The sequence below is a fragment of the Diabrotica virgifera genome, chromosome 1, assembly GCF_917563875.1.
Source record: "Diabrotica virgifera virgifera chromosome 1, PGI_DIABVI_V3a".
Classification (NCBI taxonomy): Eukaryota; Metazoa; Arthropoda; class Insecta; order Coleoptera; family Chrysomelidae; genus Diabrotica; species Diabrotica virgifera.
Window position 1 is genome coordinate 31,169,332 of NC_065443.1, and position 22,743 is coordinate 31,192,074.

The window sequence follows — 22,743 nt, forward strand, 5'->3', positions numbered from 1 at the left end:
CATAAATTGAATTACAATAACAATCTAGTCTTTGCTATAGGGCTATTTATCTCTCATTTGTTTCGGGCACTTGTCATATGTCGTATAATATTAATATATCTACGTCATACGTTATTTGTATATACCAATTATACATACCAAAGACGTATGACGTACCTATATAGTATATTAATATTATACGATATATGACAAGTGCCCGAAACAAATGAGAAGCGATACATAGTCCGATTGAAGGTAATGTTTTCTGATTTTAGTTACCTAAACTTCTAACTGAAAAAATAATGATATTTGTGCTTGTATTTTTCTTTTAAATTGGATTTTTTTGTACAGTTAAAAGCACTACCTATTGTACACATCTTTAAAAAGCTTTTATTAAACACATTGTTATGGAATGTTTTTAATTAATATTTTTATGATTGATATAGCACCTCAAAATAATAAGATATTAACATGAAATATGCACACCTTGATTTGTTTAAAAATTTTGAAACTTTTCCATAAATCAATTAATACTATATTAATATACAGATTATTTATTGCATTTAAAAATATTTTGACGTATCAGTTCTAACGATTTACTTGTTTATTTAGTTATTTTTTAATTTTCTAATACTGTTTGAGATAACAATTTCGAAACACTGAATAAATAATTTTTTTACAATTTTTGGATTATTTCTAGAGAATTTATTGATACAATCACAATAAAAATGCACTATATAGAGATAAACAAACCAAGACACGTTGAATGTTCGAGGAGCACTCCCAAATCATGATTTGGGAGTGCTCCTCGTGCTTGTTTATTTCTAGTGCATCTTTATTGTGATTGTAGTGTAGACAGTTGTGCCTCAGATTAGCGAATCTACTACATCAGTGCAAACTTTTTATTTAAATGCCAAATCTCCTCAATCGTCATCGTTAAGATTATTCGCACCTTTATTAAATATTTTGTTGTTAAATGAAATATTTCAAATAATTACTTTTTAAAGCTAATCATGAACGATAATTTCTTCCACTCCACTGCTCGTAAATTTTTCTTTAGCTCCCACGCATTGTCCTATTTTACTCCACATTATTAACATGTTTAAAAAACTATCTTCTTTAAGTTCACTCATTTAAAAGTGGTGAAAATTTTAAAATATAGAACAAATCTATAAGTTTCAAAAATGCATTTCTGGCTTGTTCTACTCTGATTTCAGTCTCAGGATCGTTTAGCAGACAACCCAAGCATTTAAACTGCCTGGTTTCCTCGATTTCTTCTCCAGCTATATATATTATTTCATTTCAGTAACTATTTCTACCTATATTTGTTGTTTTTGTCTTGTTGAAGTTATACTTCTTTACGATCGAGAGTGAAATTTTATAATTCTGGGCGCATGCGCACACAGACAGTATGTAGTTCGTTGCTAATCTTTCAAGTTACCTATGTATGTATCAGCGCAAATAAGTCATAAAGTCATTATAAGAATATATTAGTGTTTTTAGTAAATGTATTATTTATTATAATTTTTGTGTCTTTGGATTTGTCTACCTTGCGAGTAAAATAATAAAATATCTATTATAACATTTTTATACTTCACTTGATCTATTTGTCACCGTGATGTGTAATTATATCCGAGACGTCACGTAGACGGGACTTGATATCTTGGTTGGTACAGCATTGGACCAGAGATAGAGAGGTCCCGGGTTCAAATCTCGGACTATTCATATTTCTTTTCTAATTTTTGGTATTGATTTAATAAAACATTTTGAAAGTGGTAGGTAAGAAAGTTAGTTTAATATTTAAATAAAATACAAATAAACTGTTAAGTATATGTATTTCGTTGAAATTATATAAAAGAAGTATAACTTCTTACGTGCGTACAAAGTACACACACATTCATTTTTGATATTTATTTTCAAACCAAAAGCTTCTCTTGTGTCAAATCATTTAAAAGATATTGAAGATCTTCGATGTTATCTGACACGTACGCTGTATTATTGGCATACCTTATTTAAGTCTGCCACTGCTTTTGCGAATTGTAGAAACTATGCACCTTGCCTTACTCCATTTTTTATTGAATAATCTTCCGTATTTCTTCCATTGAAATTTTGACGTACTGTTGATGTCAGGTTCCAGTACAGATTGGCGATAATTTTTATGTCCTTGGCATCCAATCATTAGTCCGTGTTTTATGTTATCGAATGCTTTCTCATGATCGATGAAACAGAGAAAAACATCCTTTCTTTCATCTAAACAATTCTGTATTAATGTTTGCATACTAAAGACCGCCTTTCTCGTGCTAAGTCCATTTTTGAAACCAAACTGACCTCTTCACATTTCTTAAATAATCTTGTGTGTAGTATTCTCAAGATAAGTTTTAAAAAGTGGCTCATTAGATGTTTTAAAAAGTGGCTTATTAGATAAAATTTTATAAAATTAAGTTTTAATTTTCTGTGACTGTTGATGCCTCTATTTCGTTTGCTACTAAACACTACAATAATTAATCTTGAAGCCTTAGTATACAGTGATGAGCGTGCTAATAACCGGCAAAATAGCGCAAAGGATGGAAAACATATTAAATTGTGAGATAAAAAGAAATAAAACTAGTAGAGTTGTTAAATTTAGCGATAGTAACATATAAATTGACATTATATTGATTGTTTCCCACCTTGAGACGTATCAGAGGAGTATGGCAACTAAAACTGTCACTTGACAGTGGCATTTCTCAAATTCGTTCGATACGTCTAAAGGTGGGAAACCATCAATATAATGTCAATCTATAAGTTACTTTCGCTAAATTTAACACCTCCACTAGGTTCATCTCTTTTTATCTCACAACTTAATATGTTTTCCATCTTTTGCGTTATTTTTCCGGTTCTTAGTGCGCTCATCACTGTATATTATATAGTGTAAACCGTGTAGATGTGCAGTTCTGATATAACGTAACAAGCAGTACTTAACATATATAGCATACAATATTATTTTATAAAAGTTTATTAATGTGTGTTGAGGTGAAACATGTCAATCACAAAAATATTGTATTTTTCGCACTGCATTATAACTTGGTAAATGGTTTTAGAAATGGTTGCTGGTGGTGGTATACAATCGACAAAAGTTAGCGCAGAAGAATGGCCTTTAATTCAACCGTCGCAAGTCAGCGTGGCAGTGCCTCCAGTTCACGTCGCCGAGTCCATGCTCACACCGCTAGGTATGCACAACACTCACTCTGCACTTGATTGCTTGTGTGATATTGATACTAACAATGTACAAAACGAACACGATCATGCAGGTAGGTTCTATTTTTTCGGTTAATTTTCAACCGCACGCAATGGGATGATGTTCGTGAAGTTCTTGTCTAATATACAAAGAAATAGTAGTCGTAAGTTGTAAACTACCTGTAGCTGTCAATTGTCGATATTGATAAGCTAGTTTCAAATACTACAAGAATCTCTTGGTAAATGCTTAGTTGTTAAAATCTACACTGCGCGTCATGAAAAAAAGGCCACCTAGAATTTTATAAGAATTTTTCAATTACTTGTAAGTTTATACAATTTATTCTATTGTATCTAAACCCCCACAATGCAGAAACACTTTTAGCGTCTTTTAGGCACCGATAAACGGTGCCGACAGGTCAATTAAGCGTAATAAGTTTGCAGAATAATTGATATCAGTTTAAAAACTTCGGATAATGCACGTGTTGTTTGTACCTTATTTTTCTTGGAATATGGCTATTCTGTTTTTCAAAAATCTTTCGCTAGTGTACAATTGTTGAAAGAGTGAACTTGTGCAATTTTTAAATTAAAACTATGGCTGAGAGATTTGCTAGATCTGTTCAAATTGTTACTTTGATTGGTAATGGGATGAGTCGAAGAGAAGTAGCCAGACAGCTTGGAGTCAGTCGTTGTATGGTCCAAAAAACTTACTAACGATTTGTAGAGACTGGATCTCACGAACGACGATCAGAATTAGGCCCGAGAAAAATCACGACGGCCAGAGAAGACCGTTCTTTACAACGCACTTCTTTGCAAAATCGGTTCTCTACGGCTAGAGTAATCCAAAACCGTTTTCAAAATGCTGACGGGTGGACATTAAGCACTTCTACCGTGAGAAGAAGGTTGAGGGAATTTGGTCTAAGAGCTCGCTGTCCAGCAACAGGACCTTAGTTAACAGCAGCACATCGACAACGCCGACTACAGTTTGCTAGAGATCACAAGCATTGTACGATAGATTGGAAAAATGTTTTGTTTAGTGATGGTTCTTTATGGCTCAGGTGGTCGCATCAAAACCTACAGAAGACGTGGGGAACGATATGCTGCTTGTGTTCGGCGAGCACGTGTTGCTTTTGGAGAAGGTTCGGTAATGTTTTGGCAAGGCCGTACTGATCTCGTATTTATTGACAGAGGAGCGTTGAATGCTCACCGATACATTACCGAAATTCTAGATGAGCATGTAATGTCTTTTGTTGGGTTTGTGGGCGAAAACTTTATTTTCATGAAGACAACCTGCGGCCACACGTAGCCCGGATGATGACACAATACCTGGAAACGGTCGGCGTGCCAAAAATAAATTGGCCGGCTCAAAGTCCAGATTTAAACCCGATTGAACATGTTTGGCACCAACTCAAACGAAGAGTAAGAAACAGAATACCTGCTCCAATACATCGCAAGCAGCTTCGGTTGGAGCTCATGGAAGAATGGGAAGCTTTTCCTTAAGACAACATCCAGAATTTGATTAATTCAATGCCAAATCTAATGAGGAGTGTAATTTACAATAGAGTTGGTTATACAGAGTATTAATAATCACGATTTAATTGTAATTTTTATAAAGAAAACAAAAAAAATGTACAATATTATTTTTTTTTTAATTTTTCAATAAAATCATAATTTTGGAAGAAGCTTTTTTTTGACATTTATTATTTAAGAAATGATTACATACTGCTTTAGAATATATTCCTGAACATTACACAAACATAATAACAATCAATTTCTTGTAGGATTCGTAAAAATTAAAAAAATACCAAAAATTTTAGGTGGCCTCTTTTTCATGACGCGCAGTGTATAAGTATATAACACACCTCGGAAAAGTCAAGGGATATTTTTAGAAAGAGACCTGATTTCTTCTGTAATTGCTTTGGATAAATAATAATAGATTTGTAGTGATTAGTAGTATTTATAATTTATTATTTTATTCCATCTTGTGATGGACTGACGACACAAGATGGACTGACGGCATAAAGAGGATTTGTACCAACTGAATTGCAGCAGAGCAAGGTAGATCTGAATGGAAGTTTTTCGAGGAGGTCTATGTTCAGCAGAGGACGACTGTGGGCTGATGATGATGATGATGATGATTATTTTATTAATATACTCAAGTTTACAATTAAAAAAATTTAGGTCATCACAGAATATGATCGTAATGGAAAAAAAAACAAAAATTAATACAAATTATGGCGTCCACCCTGGTTTTTTACGGCTCTACATCAGTCGTTTATAGACAAAATGAGATTGTTGATATCCTGTTAAGGCACGTTTGCCCATTTTTCTGTCAGACGCTCTCGGAAACGAAACGGCGTGTATATATTACCCATATGTATGTGGAGCAATTCTTCACTGAAATATGTCCCATACATGCTCGATGGGATTCAGGTCGGGTGATTGTGCTGGCCAAGGCAATACATCAATCCCTTCGTTGGCAAGCCAGCATGTAACTTGACGCAAACAGACAAACGATAGGTTGAAGAATGGTATAGAGGTACTGCTGAGCTGTGAGAAACCGGTCTAGAAGAACGAGGTCCGTTCTGCCTTCTTCTTAACGTGCCCTATCAAGTCCCCTTGACGTTGGCGATTAACATGGCGAAACTGTCTCTGTCTCGAGCTATTCTAAATAGGAGTTCTGCTTTCTTTATTCCTGTCCACTCCCGGATATTCTTCAACCAAGAGGCCTGCTTTCTACCAATTCCTCTGCGTCCTTCGATTTTACCCATCATAATAAGTTGAAGAATATTATACCGGTCTCCCCTTACTACGTGTCCAAAATAGGCCATCTTTCTATATTTGATGTTATCAAGCAGCTCGCGGGTAGCATTTGCTCTCTTAAGGACTGCCACATTTGTCAGCATAGCCGTCCATGGTATTTTTAGAATACGTCTGTGCAGCCACATTTCAAAGGCCTCCAAACGGTTAATGGTGGATATTTTTAATGTCCATGCTTCGACACCATACAAGAGGACTGACCAAATGTAGCAATTAATCATGCGCTTTCGAAGTTGAAGTGCCAAGGTATCATTACAGAAGAATGACCTCATTTTTAAAAATGTCGTGCGGGCTATCTTGATTCTACATTTTATCTCTTTATCTGGATCTAGTTGTTCAGTAATATGGCAACCAAGATATTTAAAACTGGGTACTCTTTGAATTATATGACCATCAACATATAACCGTGAATCTTGATGGGCCAAACGGCTAAATACCATGTATTTTGTTTTTGAACAGTTTATATTTAGGCCAAACTCTCTTCCCACTCTGTCAATGGCATTTAAAAGGTGTTGTAATCCATTCATATCATCACTTAAAATAACTGTATCGTCTGCATATCTGATTGTATTTATCAGAATTCCGTTAACCTTCACACCCCATTCCAAATTATGCAGCGCTTCCTTAAATATTCTATCTGAATACAAATTGAACAACAGTGGGGACAGTATACAACCCTGTCTGACGCCTCTTTGTATTTTGCATATTTCTGTTGATTTTCCATTTATGCAAGCTGTCGCTGTTTGACGCCAGTATAATTTTTCTATGATTCGTACATCTTGACTATCAACTCCTTTATCCTTTAGTATTTTAATTAATTTGTGATGTTGTACTCGATCAAAGGCCTTCTCATAGTCAATAAATACAGCAAAGACGTCTTTCCTTTGATCTCGGCATTTCTGCAATAACACATTTAGTGCAAAGAGTGCGTCCCGGGTTCCCAGTCCATTTCTGAAGCCAAATTGTGTTTCATCCTGGTCTTCTTCACATTTATCTCTGATTCTACTGTGGATGATCCGTAGAAAGATTTTCAAGGTGTGGCTCATAAGGCTTATCATTCTATAGTCGCTACAGTTTTTCGGACGTTGTTTTTTTGGTAGGGTTATGAATTCGGACTTTAACCAATCTTCAGGGATATCACCAGTCGAATAAACATCATTGAAAAGTTTGACTAGTATTCCAATGTTTTCCTCATTTATGAGCTTTAACATTTCTGTAGGTATGTTGTCGGGACCAACGGCTTTCTTGTTTTTTGCCAATTTTATAGCATGTTGTATTTCTGATTTTAGTATTTCTGGTCCTTCACCTTCATCTAAAGTGTCCAGTTCTTCGGGTCTATCATCATTATACAGTTCATTTATATAATTATACCAGGTAGTTCGAATTTCATGTTCGTCTATTATCATTTTTCCCGACGAATCGGTTATAGTATGTGGAGTTTTCTTATAATAAAGACCAGCTACTTCTCTAACTTTTTTAAACATATTAAACGTATCATGTTTTTCATTCAATCCGTTCTGCCACCGCTTATTATTCCACCTATTACTGTACCACCTCTGTATGTGTAAACTTACTGGACATGTATTAAGCGTTCTACATTTCTAGGTAGTCTCCAAACTCTTACTCAACGAGAATTTGGATGAAATCAAAATCTAGATTGGTCGGAAAATAAAACTGTAGCCCAATGATTTGCAACCCAGTTTTTATATTCTGGACACCCCTCTAATCTTGTAGCACGATTGCCTCTGGAGATAGGTGTACATCTCAATGGCATTCGACTGTTGAGATTGGCTTCATGGAGCCGATTTCCTACAGTATCATGGCCTTTGGTTACCTTACATTTCAGGTGCTGTAATTGTTAGTTGTCTTCTAGCGGTCAACACAAAATCGGTCATGAGCTGTAGTTGCAGCGTGGTCACGTCCTGAATGATCTTCGGCTGGACTTTCGGTGTCACAAAAACGCCGTTCCTATCAACATATAACACTTTGGGAGACTCACATGCGCTCAGCTAGATTAGTTTTCCGCTTGTCACTTTGAAGAAGTCCTCATCTCATCCAAAGTTAAATGACATCGTTACATGATAACTAACAATATTTTCAATGCACTAACTAAAGAACTTTATACCACGAACAAAAGCAAGACTACCAGAATATTTACTGCAGTATAAAAATTATAGTCTTTTTCTCTCCTTTGTTTCTTTCCGTCTTCCTTCGTTTTTCCGAATATTCATTATTACTTAGACGTTTTGAATTATTCATAAAAATGTACAGGATGAGCAACTTGTCAAATTCAACTGAAATTAAATGACCACATGAATTTATTTTTCCTAATTTTATTTTGTTATAAAAATATCCCTAGACTTTTCCGACGTGTGTATAATAAAGGTAAAGCGATGAAACGTACAAATGTATATATATAAGTACTTATGTACCGAAGGAAGTTCCAACTGCTCTATACTTACAAAATGGTGGAGGTGAGCTGAATATTGATGCTCTTCTTTTTAAGGTGCCGCCTTCTTTCGAAGGTTGACGATCATCATGATTATTTCGCTTGATTGATTATTCTGCTGCGCTAAAAAGCCGTGAGCAATTACATTACTCTCTGAGATTGCGAATACATGATATTCGTCGCCTTCGAACGCTATGCTTGCCTAAAATCTTTCCCTGCGTGATATTCTACAAAAGATGGTATTTTGTTCCTCTCATCACATAGCCACAAACCACAGATGTTCGTATTTTTATTTCGTTATTAATTCTGTTTCTTTTGAAAGTCTTCGCAAGACTTCTTTCGTGATTCTGTTTACGTAAGATATTCTCAGGATTCTTCTGCAAAGCCACATCTCGAAAACTTCCACTTTTATCATCATCGCTTTACTCAGATGTAGCAGAGTGGCTGCCTGACTATGTATATTTTATTTCTAATAATTGATCATATTATATCTACGGGAGTCCTACAGACTCTGTCACATCCCGCATTTAGGTCTCCACCTTTTTCGGTCGATTCATTCTTCCTTATTTATGGCTCTATCTCCCTCTGATTTATTCTCTCCATTCCAATGCTGGTCTTCCTCTCCTCCTTTTATTTCATGGACCATAGTTCGATAACAAGTAGATACTTAAAATTTTTTATTCACTCACTGCCACTTACTGCCATTTTTTAGCTATGCTAATAAGCTAAATCGTAGGTATCGTATTTTGTATTATATACGGTACTGTTTATAGGAGTGTATTGTCAATTTGTTACCGTTTTCCAAATTATCCCTTCATACCGATTTTTACTTAAAAAAAATTCCAACTATTGTTTCAGAATGTTAACCAACATTCGCACAATATGTTTTTAGCTGTAAATAACGGCACATGAAAATGAAATAAAACAACATCGCATTAGGCATCTGCGTGTGGTTTTGTAAAGATTTTTCACTTGTAACATTGTAAACATATTATTTGTGCGAGACATATTTTATGTTCCGATTTTTTTTTTGTTTATAGTTAGGAATTCGTTATGTGACTATGTTGTATATGTTACGGGCAAACTCCGAAATTGGGTAAAACTAGTTTTACCCGTATACTTTACATATTATCCAAATTGGCTGGATAAAAGACAAAGGGGATTGATAACTTTTGATTTATCCGGATCATACTAGATATATCCAATGTCAAATGCATAGAGCAGTATAGTAGAAACGGAAATCGGTCAGAATGCGCAACAAAGTGGCGGTATCAATGTTTGGTATAATAGTTTAAGACATTCGAGTAGCCGATTTAAAGATAATCACATGCCGGTATTTTAACATCCCATTAATCATTGTAAATTAGTCACTTTAGAATAGTACATGTTAGTAGAGTTAAAATGATTAGAAGATAAATTTTAAGCAAGAGAAATTAAACTCTTTTTCTACTTTTAAGGATAAAGTACTTTTAAGATACGATACTTTTAAGATAAGATACTTTTAAGATAAGATACTTTTAATACTTTTAAGATAAGATACTTTTAAGGATAAAGATTAAGATACTAAGGAGTGTGGACAGTACAGACAAAATATTAAAGTGATGTATGAAAAGTTAATTGATCTAAATTGTCCTTTACCTGTCAATTTAAACGAAATTCTTTTTCCAAAAAATAAGCAGACGTTAAAATGTCTTTACGAATATGTAACGTCCTGTAAATTTAAATTTTAAATAGGCTTAGATAATAAAATTAAAAATTGTAAAAAATATCACACAAAATTGAAAAATGTATTCATTAATATATTATAACAACCTGTAAATTTAGATAATAAGTAGGCTTAGATATTAACTTAAAATTGTTATTGTAATACCATACAAAAAAAAACAAATAGTCTGGCTAATTGGCTATGTCAAAGCCATTAATAATAAAAAAAAAAAGGATAAAAAAGCAAGTTCATTAGCTGAACCGAACTCAAAATTATTTTGCACATCATATTTGAAACATTTGGTTAAAATATCCCATTTTTGTCGGTAAAAAAATATATTATTTTGTCTGGACTAAATTATGGTTCTGTTGATATCTGGTTCTGGTATTCACACAATGTTGCCAAACTGAATTTTGTTATATTCGGTTTAAATTTTCTAACCGATTTCCGAGCCTACTATACATTTTAAACTTTGGTATAACTAACACTACTTACGCTTAAATTTTATTTGCTTTCTTTTCTGAATCTACTACAGAATTATTATTCAGAAGATATAACTAAGCATTGAGAACTTGATATAACCAACAGCAATAAAAATCATATTATTTATTTTTACTCCAAATTAGAAAAGGTAATTTAATTAAACATAATATAATATGTACAGAATACAACGAAATATTCACAAATACAGTTGAATCCACGAGTCTTTACCCGTGCGTCATTAATACCTGGCGAGATAAAACACATACTTTTTATCTAGCATCATTCTCTTACACGCATGAAACTAATGACAAACCAGCTGCCGCCTGTTATTAAGTAACAACACATGTTATTTTTATGAACGATCTAGACTCAGTGCATTGAAAAGAGATAGGTACAAAGAAAGACGATTGGGGATGTTTTCACATAAATACAATTTCTGACGTTTTGGTTTGTTTACTTTTGTGGCTGTCCGTTTATTGAATTTTTTGCTGTTATTTTGTCGAATTTTTGCATTTTGAAGTTTTTTATAGTATACAAACAGTTGTTTTCACAACTAATTTTATATTGGAGTTAGAAATTTTATGACAAGTTTATGTTATTTTACGATACATTTTGACAACGTACAAATAACCTCATTGTTGACACAGTTAAGGAATGCTTGTGTTTAATGTTCCGCCAAAGTAAATAAAATAACAAAAAGAAAATATGTTATCGAATGTTATAAATTGTTTATTTATTTATTAATCAATGATAGTAAAAGAATTTATTAAGCTACTTCAAATGTAGCTGTAATTATGCACCAAAATTTTAAAGCAAAACTTAAATTTGACATTCTATTTATTTGATAACGTCAAATTTTATACTATAACCCGTGATCGGAATAATAGCCACTTTCTGTCACTTACTGCCGCGTTTAGTAAATTTTCGTCTTATTTCGTATGCTTTAAATGATGACGCACGTGTAAAGACTTGGGGACTCAACTGTATGTAGCTATATCCACAATGCTTTGATAGTTTTAACGGTAATATTATATAGGTAGGTAATGTAAAATGGACAATTGGCTCTTACTGAACCAGTCTTTAGTTGACTGATTATGTGATAAATAAAAACAGTGTTTCCACATTTCTACTTCAATTGTCAAAATATATATTATTAAATTTAGATTGATAATATTAACAAACTAAACACAGAAGAAAGTTTACTTCAGTAAGAACCTTGCATGTTAATACGCTTATGGGAATTACAAAATGTACGCTTTTGGGTGCCATATTCATTAGATTTATATATCCATTCGAAATATATTGTTATACTAACGTATCAATACTTTTCAGAACAAATTCGCCGCAAAGATGCTATGGTAAAACAAGCATTGGAGGACAAAGAAGGCCTAGTAGCGGACATGTTGAGCATACCTCGCGAACACTTCGAACATATCGCTGATATGGCATCCATGGACCCCTCCAATGGACGAGATCCATCGGAGAGGGTCCTCGCATCTATTTTCCAAGTCAATCTGTTACAGAAGGCTGTGAACGATTCGCTGAACATAACGGAATTGGACGCCATGGCTGCCAAAGGCGGAAAACATCAGACCTGTGCCAGTCAACAGGAAGTCATTGGAGAAACAGTGACTGCTCCCACTGTGCCCACTAGTTTAGTTAGGGAAATAGCCAGCTCTCTTAATTCGCAGCTTACAACCCTTTTGGTAAGTTAAACTGATTAAATTTGATCGATAATCAACTTGCCAAATGGCCGACTCTAAATCTAATAGTAGTAGTATTCTCTACTTCTCTATGTGAAGTTTTAATATCACGCAAAATGTGAGTGAACAATCTCACATTCTAATTCTGAATCTTACAATATTATGCCTTCAGTATGCTTTAATTTTTAAACTAAATAAATCAGTTCTAAAATATTCCTTGGATATTTTCTCTTTAGACTACATTTTTCAAATACTTACTTACTTTCCGTGTCCGGAACACCAACAACTTTAAATTCTGTATTTCCAATGGTTGGCCACATATATGGTCCTGTCATTTGCTAAAATTAAGTCTTCTTCTGTGCAGGTCTCTGTCATCTCTGTGCATGATAGCAAATGCCGGCTGGTCTGATACGCGCCACAGTCGCAGGTATCGTCCTCCTGGTATCCCCATGTTTTCAGGTTACTAGCACAACGTTAAACGTCGGTTCTTAGCCTGTTTAGCGCTTTCCAAGTCGGATACGGTGGACACACCAACAGCCATTTCCTCTGAGGGAGGAAAATGTGTTGCTGTAGCTGACGCTTGCCATAGGTGTATTCGGGGATGGATCTTGATGTTTTCAGAAAGCTTTTCCGAGATCTTAGTCTACTTCGCCGAGTTTGGTGGTCATACAAGGGGTGTCTTCGGTTCGTCTCCTGCTTTTTTTCGTTCTACCTCTGACGTGACCTTCCTCCTGATAGGTGGTGGAGCAATCCCAGCTATGGGGTATACCTCTTCGATAGGTGTCGGTTTCAGGAAACCTGATATTATACGAACCGTTTCATTTAGAGCCACGTCAACGTTCTTTGCGTGAGCAGAGTTTGCTCATACTGGTGCTCCAAACTCCGCGGAAGAAAAACATAATGCTAAGGCAGAACTGCGGAGAGTGTGTGGTTGTGATCCCCATTTTGTATTAGTTAGCTTGCGGATGATACTATTTCTGGCAATTACTTTCTTCTTGACATCTTGATAGTGGTATCGGTAAGACAGAGTTATATCCAGACGTACGCCGAGGTATTTTGACGTCTCGTTGTGTTCCAGCATCTGACCACGCCATTCCACCTCCAGCGGCCTTCGGGCATGCTTGTTTCTAAGGTGAAAAGCACATTTTTCAAATATGCATGAAATTTTATGGTAGTAGTCCTAATAATTATTGCAGCATATAAGTATTATACTTTGGACAAAAAACCGAATTATCAAAGCGTAACCTAAATTCTGATTTAAAAAAAGAGGATGATGATCTTTAGTATGGGCAGCATTTGGTCGATTACAAACAGTATTTAAATCAAACTTACCAAATACTTTAAAGTCAAAAATCTTTGATCAGTACATACTGCCGGTTCTGACATATGGAATTGAAACATTGACTTGTAAGAACAACGTAATCCACAAACGTTAAGTCGGCCACTCACGATACTGCGGTGTCGTTCGACAAAATCGTCGATGATATCAATTCTGCAGTACTGCAGTATAGAAACCAGTTTCTCTGTGGTAAAGTTGTAACGATTTTGTTGGATACACGGTCACACACGATCCAAATTTTTGTCAATTAGTCGAATTCGACAAAATTGAACGACGCCGCAGTATCGTGAGTGGCCGGCTTTAAGCTCAGTGATCGCAAATTGAATGAAGAGATAAGACAATCAAAAGTAACATATGTGGTCCAGAAGATTGCCATGTTAAAATGGAACTAAGCAAGACACATAGGAAGAATGGAAGACAACCGTTGAATGACAAGGGCAAGTAAGAGAAGTACAGGCAGACCTCAAACTAGATGGACTCAAGTGAATGGCTGCCCACGAATGGATGCAAAAAACAGCGAACAGAAATGAATGGACACACCTAAAGGTACGTATCCATACGTGAGTGCTCCGTGCTCGGTGTAGCTGCTCAAATGGATACGGCATGCACTCCCCGACATATAAAGCGCAAACCGGTTGAATCGAAGAGGGTGAGCGGCGAGCACCTACGTATCCACTATGTGGAGCTGCTACAATGAGCACGGAGTACCCACGTATGGATACGTACCTTAAGGAGGTTTACATCCAACGATAGATGGAATAGCACTGTTAATGATTACTTCAAAATTTTTTAGAAATATACTTTAATTTAGTTTTATGTATAAAACTATCGTATTTTGCAATGCTTTTAATGCTATTGCAGTTTATGTACTGGCCTACGTTTGAATCGGCTCTGTATCTATATTTTGACAACAGGACAAACTCACAGGGTGCTATGTCTGGATTATATGGAACTGCCAGAGTTGTGTCTTGTCAAAAACTGTTAAACAAAATTCGATGAAGTCGCGTTTAGTTCATTATCGCGATGAAAAAATCAATCGCCGGCCGCTAGCCAAAACCGATTCCTTTTAAGGACGTCAAACAATATTTTACTGTTAAAATATAAAATTCTTGTTTAATTTTCCGACCTGTTGGAGAGTATTTATGGTTTACAAAACCTTCATAATGAAAAAAAACCAACACAGACGATCAGATGGAAGCTGTCATTGTGAAAATATTGTTTTGTTTTTGTCTTTGATGCATATTTTCACTATAAGTCATCACCTCAAAGCTGAAATTTTGGAATAAATCTAGGTAGTCATTCGAAAAACAAGTTTTCATACGGGCTAGAACGTTTTGTCGCCATTTTATGAACGAAGGACAGATACTTCTCCGTTAGACCTCATATTTCATTTTACCTTGTCGCAGCTTTATTCCAATAGAGACATAATCTATTTGTGGACAAACTAATACAGCAAAAATATATTTTTACGTTATTTTAAATGTTATTGGTCGAAATAAAACATAAACTACTTAACGACATTGTTTCTTAGCACATAACTTCAAAAATATAGTTAAATATTTTTAGAAAAAATACTAAATGACCTATTAAAAAAGGGCATTTTGCCAAATTACTTTAAAATATCAGTAGGTACTTACTATTAATTTCTATGAGTGTCATTCACATCACAGCATGATTTAAAATATTGTTCTATAAGTATATTTGAACAACTGTTTGTATATTACATTCTATTGATTTAATATATCTGCCAAAGTATTTAAGTAAAAAAATACCGAAGAGTCACTAAAATTATAGTAACCGAAATATAATAGTTGTGTATACGCTCCATGCAGAGACGGCGTAACCCAACTATGAATGCTCCTCTGTTCTCAATAAATTTATTACTGAAATTCGTTCCTGTCAGTCAGTTTTGCGATACTGACGTTACAAAGAATATTGAGAACAAACATATTAAGTATTTTATTTTTATTAATGTTATCAATAGTGTATTGAATGGCCATTGGCTGATATAACAGTTTCAGATCTTCTTGGTATGGGTAAAATTAGAAACAGCATAAGAATTTACGAGTTCTTCCCATCTATTTTCAATAACTTCTCATATACAGACTATTTAGTTTTAAATTAGATATACGGCCTATGAATGGTAACACTGCTTCGCCGCTGCCCACCTAATGCACTTGATTCGCGCCGATTCATTAAGTCAATCGTCATTCTACAGTGGCAATCCAACTCATTCTCATAAGCAATGTTGCCGATTTTAGCGTTTCCTTGAGTTGCCTATATCTAATCGAAAACTAAACGTATTGTATCACGGTTTGCTGCCATAAAGTATCTTTAATGTGTTTCGTTGAATATGATGTCCCTAGGTTCACAGTTATTCAAAAAGAGCGATGAGGAACAACCAGAAAACTACAGAGGTATCAATTTGCTAAATACGACCATAAAAATTACAACTAAAATTTTCCAAGAACGAATAAATCAGCTGGTAAACTTTGCAGATTAGCAACAAGGATCCCGTACGGGATGGTCGTGTAGATATGCAGTATTTGTCTAAAACAGTTTACAGAATAAAATCAATAGACCCGCATTCCTATCTTTGATTGACTTGAAGAAGGCGTTTGACAGAGTAAGACTTAACGGTCTAATTCATCTCATTTATAGAGATCCCGCCGATGTTATAAAAAACAATTAAAAACGTCTATCAAAACAATAAGATGGAAGTCAGAATAGATGGTCCCTTGTTTTTTAATTGGCTTAACCACTCTTTGGTTGCACATTTTTTAAAAGAATCTTTTTTGAAAACGGTTTCTGGAGTGGACATTGAAACGTCAAACAGCAGTTAAAAATGTGGTTTTCATTACAATGAATTGTGGCTTAATTCCGTAATACAAACATAATAGTTAACTTGGACATGCGAGTTTTAGAACACTTTTTGATACTTACTCTGAACCTATTTCAGTGACCGGACTGTTCGAACAATTTACTACTTAACAATATTTTGAGAACTTTTATTAAAATGTCTTATCCATTTTAGAGCGAAGTGAAACAAATCGAAGAGGAGAGAGATAGGCTAAGAAAGGAATTGCACAGAGTTAGGGAACGGTTACATGAAGAACACAACCTTCATAGTCCTTTACCAGTTGACGATGACAATATCACAGATTGTGCCTCGGAGCAAAGTACTTGTAATGACAGTTTACAGGTAAGAGGTTAAATTTTTCACTTTTAAAATATAACTATAAATAATTTCGATTGATTCGTTCAGACTCATAACTTCTCATGTCACTGGTGAGATCTTTGATTTTATTCTAGCACTATATAAGATTTGATAGATTTGTACACATTTGTAATAAATATTAGTTGCCTCCTACTCATTACCCTTTCCTACGCACGCTTTTCATGTTCTTTTATTCTTCATAATCTTGCTCTTTTTGTTTTTTGTCCTTTTTCCGTTTTCACCCTTCGTCTTTCTTATCATCCTACTTCTAGTTCTCATTCCCCGTATCTACATAAATCTCCTTCTGCTTTACATCCACGTCTTTTTCACTTTATCGTCCAGAAAGAGATGGTTGGATGGCGTGTAGGTCGTGGAGGACGACCTGAAAACTATGAATGTAAAACAATGGTGGAGGAGGGCATAAGAGGGGTCGGAATGGAAGGACATAGGACAGGCAAAGACCAATCCAGAATTATGATGCCAAAAGAAGTAGAATTTCGTATTTAATGTTAATTACTCAAGAAACAAGGTTTTTAAGTAGTATTAGAGTACTATTTTCGCTCATACAGTTTAAGTAAACAAAATGATGCAAGGATTAAATTTGTCAATGAAGAAGTTTCATAACATTTAATGCTATTGTACTGAACATTCCACATTTAGAAGAAGTGAAATCGTGCTACATCAAAGAAAAGGTAAAGATCTACCAGGAGAAACAGTGGCTTCAAATAAAAATCACTATCATGTATTCAATCAAGTTGTGGGCTCACTAAATATATCGTAGTCAACGGCCATCTGCTGCAAATTTCAACTGTTTTTCAGACAATCCAACAATTGATAATGGCTGAATAAGCTGATATAATCTAGGGACAAAATTTGTAAGCAACATCCCTACACGAGCCAATTTTGAGCATTTAATGATATAAGCAAACGTATGCTATTTAAGAATCTCTCTCTCCTATGGCTCTACAGCACAAGTCGGGCCCTGGCCTCCCCCAGCATCTGCCTCCAAGTATCTCTATCCCTTGCTGTTCTCTTCCAGTTGTCTACCCTCAATATCTCTTTTGCATCGGTTCTCTGCTATTTCAGGATATATTTCAAATATTGCAAGAACATAAAATATGTAGGGGAGGCCTGGGAGACTTTAGACACGAGGAGAGAATGGATCATTGGTATCATTCGAGAGATGATGTTTATCTGAGTGTGCTTAAACCATGTGTTTTCCGATATAATCCCTCATTGACAATACAAATCTTGCCACGAATATACAAGAGCAATACGAACTGTACGTCCAATTACTGGAGAACAAGTGATACTTGACTATACATATATTGTTTTGAAACTTTCAGTACTAAAAATTAATAGCAACTAAAGTAAAAATATATCAGCATAACCCGCCCAGAAAAGGATGGAAATGTAGAAAAAAGATACAAGGCAACAGTGAATACATACATACATACAGATTACTTTCATCCTTTTATACATTTTTTCCTCATTTTGCCCGAGAGCTATTTGCTATAAATTAATAGCCATACTGTAGTTTCTTCTCATTGCCACATTTTTCCATCTAAAATAAAGTAAAAGATTAATAAACACATTATTTTTTGTTTTAGATTGTATCAAAGAGTGACTGCGAAGAGGAAGAACAGTGAAGAGACCAGTATCTTATACAATTCTGGCCTTACGGATTTTTATTGTACTAAAACGATTTTGTCCTTTGCATAGATAATCTGAAAGTGTACATTAATATAATATATACATAACTGTAACAACAAGAGAATTGATATAACGGTATTATACATACACTATTTTTTATAACGAACAAAGGAAACAATGTGATTTTACACACGAAAGTTTTCCTTGGTATGTTCAAGCGACTTTAAATTGAGAAACCTACGGAGGAACCTGTGGTCATATTTTAAAGTCAGTGCAATAATGCTTATGTAGTTGTTCATTATTATAAGTCGCTAGGAAATGCTAGATACGACAACTGTATTTATATGTACATAATGTAGCATAGGTTTATATAATTTTGTTATTGTATTGTATGCTACTTCCAGAAAGTAACTCTCGCATATGTAAGAGATGTTTATAACTATACATATCTTGTTTAGTTGTATCTATGGCTATAGCCTATGGCGTTATCTATTTAGTGTACTTGAAAGCACAACTTCCTGTTTTTATACAAATGTTTGCAATAGTCATTGCTTTTTGGACAATACAGCAGAAATGAACCTGGTCCACCACAAAAATATCGTCATAATAAACTAATATAAATCTTCATACTATCGTCTAGACTAGAAACAACAATTACAGTTACAGAAAGAATTTTTAAAATTCGGTCTTCATCTTGACATTTATTAGAGTCGTTGTCAAGTTATTTTTTGATGGACAGTGGCAATATCCCATTGATAACATTTCTACACTTTGAACCTCTCACTACACTCCGATTAAATCTAGACTATCCCTTAATTGTGATATTATCTCCTCCTCCTCCTAAGTGCCTTCTCTATTGAGATTGGCGATCAATATGGAGAATTTCTTTCTGTTCTGGGCTTGATGAATTAAATCATTTCCTGTTGTGTAGGTCCAATCTCTGATGTTTCGTAGCCAAGATTTTTTCTTTCTTCCTATAGCCCTTTTACCTTCGATCTTGGCTTTCAATATTAACTGGAGTTGCTCAAATTCCTTATGGCGCATTACGATAGTATTGACCAGATGATAATGTGTATTCATTCTTTTCAGTACTTCTGCATTCGTAGTTCTGCTGGTCCAGCTTATTCTTAACATTCGGCGCTACATCCACATTTCGAATGAATTCAATTTGTTGATGTCATGCTGTTTTAATGTCCAAGTGTCACAGCCATAATAAAGTAATAGAGACCACACATAACACTTTAGCGTTCTCAATCTTATTAGGACTGATAGCTTGGGGTTACAGAACATTTTACGCATGTTCATGAAATCAGACTTGCTATCTCAATGCGTCCTCTAATTTCTTTTGAGTGGTCTAGTTGACTATTTAACTATCTGCCCAGGTATATGAAGCTTTGGGAACTCTGAAGGGTGATACCATTTATTTGTATGTTGGGTGTAATTTTTGTTCATGGGGTTTTTGTGGAATACCATAATTTTGGTTTTGGAAAAGTTAATGTCCAAGCCCAGCCTGTGACTTTCTTCTGATAATATATTCATCCTGATATTATCTACGCTAGTGATATCTTCCACAATAAGTCTAAATATTTTGATCTATTCCAGTTTTGCTATTTAATTCTATCCAGTTCTGCCATAATTCTATTATGATTTAATCATGATATTGTCTTCAGTATTGAGATTTTAACTGTTAGCAATAATTATTTCTCTTTTCTCTGTAAGTCGTTTTCCTGTTTTGTAAACAATAATTGCAAGGCGTAATTGATTCTACGAATATTATATATCTAGCGTCATTATTGTCTTTAAAGTCTTTGATTCGGAATTTTTGCCATTGGCTTGTTTCTCTGTCTATCCAGAAACTCGTTTTTTTGCTATCCCAGGTTTATAATATTTCAAGACATAGTTCAAATTGTGTTTGCTATGGAAAAAGCCTCAAATAAGAGAAATATTCATTAACGTTTATGACTTCCAACTGAAAAGGTGGTGTCAACAATAGTTTTGACAATAAACCCTTATGCCAAAAATACAAATTTTTCTGTTTTTTTACTGATTATTCCAACACAAGCAACTGATAAATCGCAACTTTTGATACCATTTAATTCTTAAGAGCTCTTACGTACATATAATTGACAAAACCAATATGGTTTGTCAAATATGTTGAATATGATAATAGATTCAATGTAAAAATGTATTAGAACAATATTTTTTTGCTGATATTAGATATAAGCTTGTTACATGCTACATATTTTTCATGTAAACTATATATTGTTTTATTAAATGTTTGTAATATGTATCATGTTGAAACTTTATCTACCACGTAATCAAATAAATATATCGTTAGTATATAGAGTGTTTTTTGGTATTTACTAATTCTCTCTTATATTAATTTAAACGTGTGGAAGATGTAGCCTCGGGTTTTCATTACGATACAGTAATTTTATTTGAAGAGTTCCTTTGTGGAAGTACGGTTTAGTATACAGAGTATATCACAATGAACCTCGAAGGAATCAAAAGACTTTCAACTGTGCATTGAAAAGAAATATTTTTAAAGTAAATTTTATTTTGTTTTATTTAACTAGGAATAGCATCGTGTCATATTCTGTATATATAATATATTATTTATAACAGTCTTCATTTTACCTGATAATAGTATTCTATTTATTTGTTATCAATTTTGTGTTTTTTATTCAATTGGAGTATTTTAAGGATTGTGGGTGTTATACGATTCTATTATCATTTTTTTTAAACGAAACAGTGAATAATAATACGAGTGTAACTGTTTTTACTTCGTGGAAAAGTTTCCACTCTATAAAAATCGCAAATTAAAAAGGTTCTTTGGACTTCTTGTATTGTTAAAAAACATGAAAATACTAAGTCTGTTATAGTGTGTACTAGCTTCATGAGCGTATATTGAAATGCTGTTTGGTGGATCTACAATGCACAATTTTGTAAAAATGCGTGTTGAGAAATTTCACACCAATCAATATAAGTAGTGGATTTGTTTGATATATTTTACTTTGTTACTTATCTTGTCCTGATGCTTTACATTATGTCTACTTTGCACAATCCATTCGTTTTTCTATAAGTTTTGGCCTACTTCTTCGTCTACTCCACATTAGTTGTGGCATAAGATTCATATATATCTCATTCATATCTCCGGGTATCTATTTCTGAATATCATCTCTACTTCATTAATCCAAACTTATCGATCTTGATCTAGAATTCTAGATTCCTGTGTTTTATCTCCTTAAGTTTTTTGGTGTTTATATTGCTTACAATATATGCTGTCGTTTCAGTTTATTATCTATTTGTTTGGTGTTTTCTTGCGAATTTGAACTAGTATAATAGGAATCGAGTAGCACAGAGTGAACAAGTAAACCTTGATTAATTTTTGAATGGTATCAGTATTTATAGATTAAAATTATTAAGTCTCCAAATAAACCGTTCTTTTCAAGGTATATATAATGTTGAAATACTTACTGAATAATTCCATGATTGCTTTCTTTTATTAATTATAAAATTAGTTGAGACATTATTGCTGATAATATTGATTTCTTCATTAGACTGGACATCCACTGTGCACGAAAAGGTTTTGCTATAAATATATCTTTTTCAGGTCCACTTTTTCTTGTATTTTGTAGTGTTGTAGTGGATAAGTAATATTATATATTTTTTTCTATTAATTAGAAAACAATTATGTGAAGAAAAAAGTCCAAAGAACTGCTTTTACAACGTAAGTGCCTTTCAAACGCATCCCCTTGTTCATAAACTGCTTTTGTATAACGCTTTACCATTGTGCATTTTTGTTAGTTAAAATTTGTTCGAAAATTACTTGGCATTTAATATAAATAGATGTACATTATTTTACTTACTTTTTTATTTTCTTTATTCAACAGCGAATTATAGATAATGAATGACACAGCATACAATTTGTTATTATGTATTTATACATTTCAAAAATAACAGTACTATTATAAATATATTTCTCAAAACCCACAAATGTTCTTTTTATTCACCCATAATTAGTTAGAGTTAAGTAATAAAGCGCCAGGAACGGACGGAATGTCGACAGAGTTATTAAAACATGGAGGACCCGAACTTAGGGGAAGAATTCATTATCTAATCTAATAACATAAGAAACAAATGCCGGAGGAATGGGCAGTTGGCTGTATACAGCCAATATAT

The 22,743-nt window shown here is 34.0% G+C and overlaps 1 protein-coding gene across 5 annotated transcripts in view; it reads left to right on the forward strand.

The window, feature by feature from the left end:
* Positions 1–22,558, forward strand: part of LOC114328206 (rho guanine nucleotide exchange factor 11) — a 767,005-nt gene extending 744,447 nt beyond the window's left edge. For 4 of the 5 annotated variants that reach the window (XM_028276988.2, XM_028276990.2, XM_028276989.2 and 1 more), the window contains 4 exons: positions 3,060–3,269; positions 11,982–12,355; positions 16,726–16,893; positions 18,519–22,558. In XM_028276988.2, coding sequence (XP_028132789.2) covers positions 3,060–3,269; positions 11,982–12,355; positions 16,726–16,893; positions 18,519–18,557 — 791 coding nt within the window. In that variant the 3' untranslated portion in view covers positions 18,558–22,558. The remainder of the gene's footprint in view (positions 1–3,059; positions 3,270–11,981; positions 12,356–16,725; positions 16,894–18,518) is intronic. The other variant, XM_028276991.2, reaches the window with a different exon arrangement.
* The last annotated feature ends 185 nt before the right edge of the window (positions 22,559–22,743 follow it).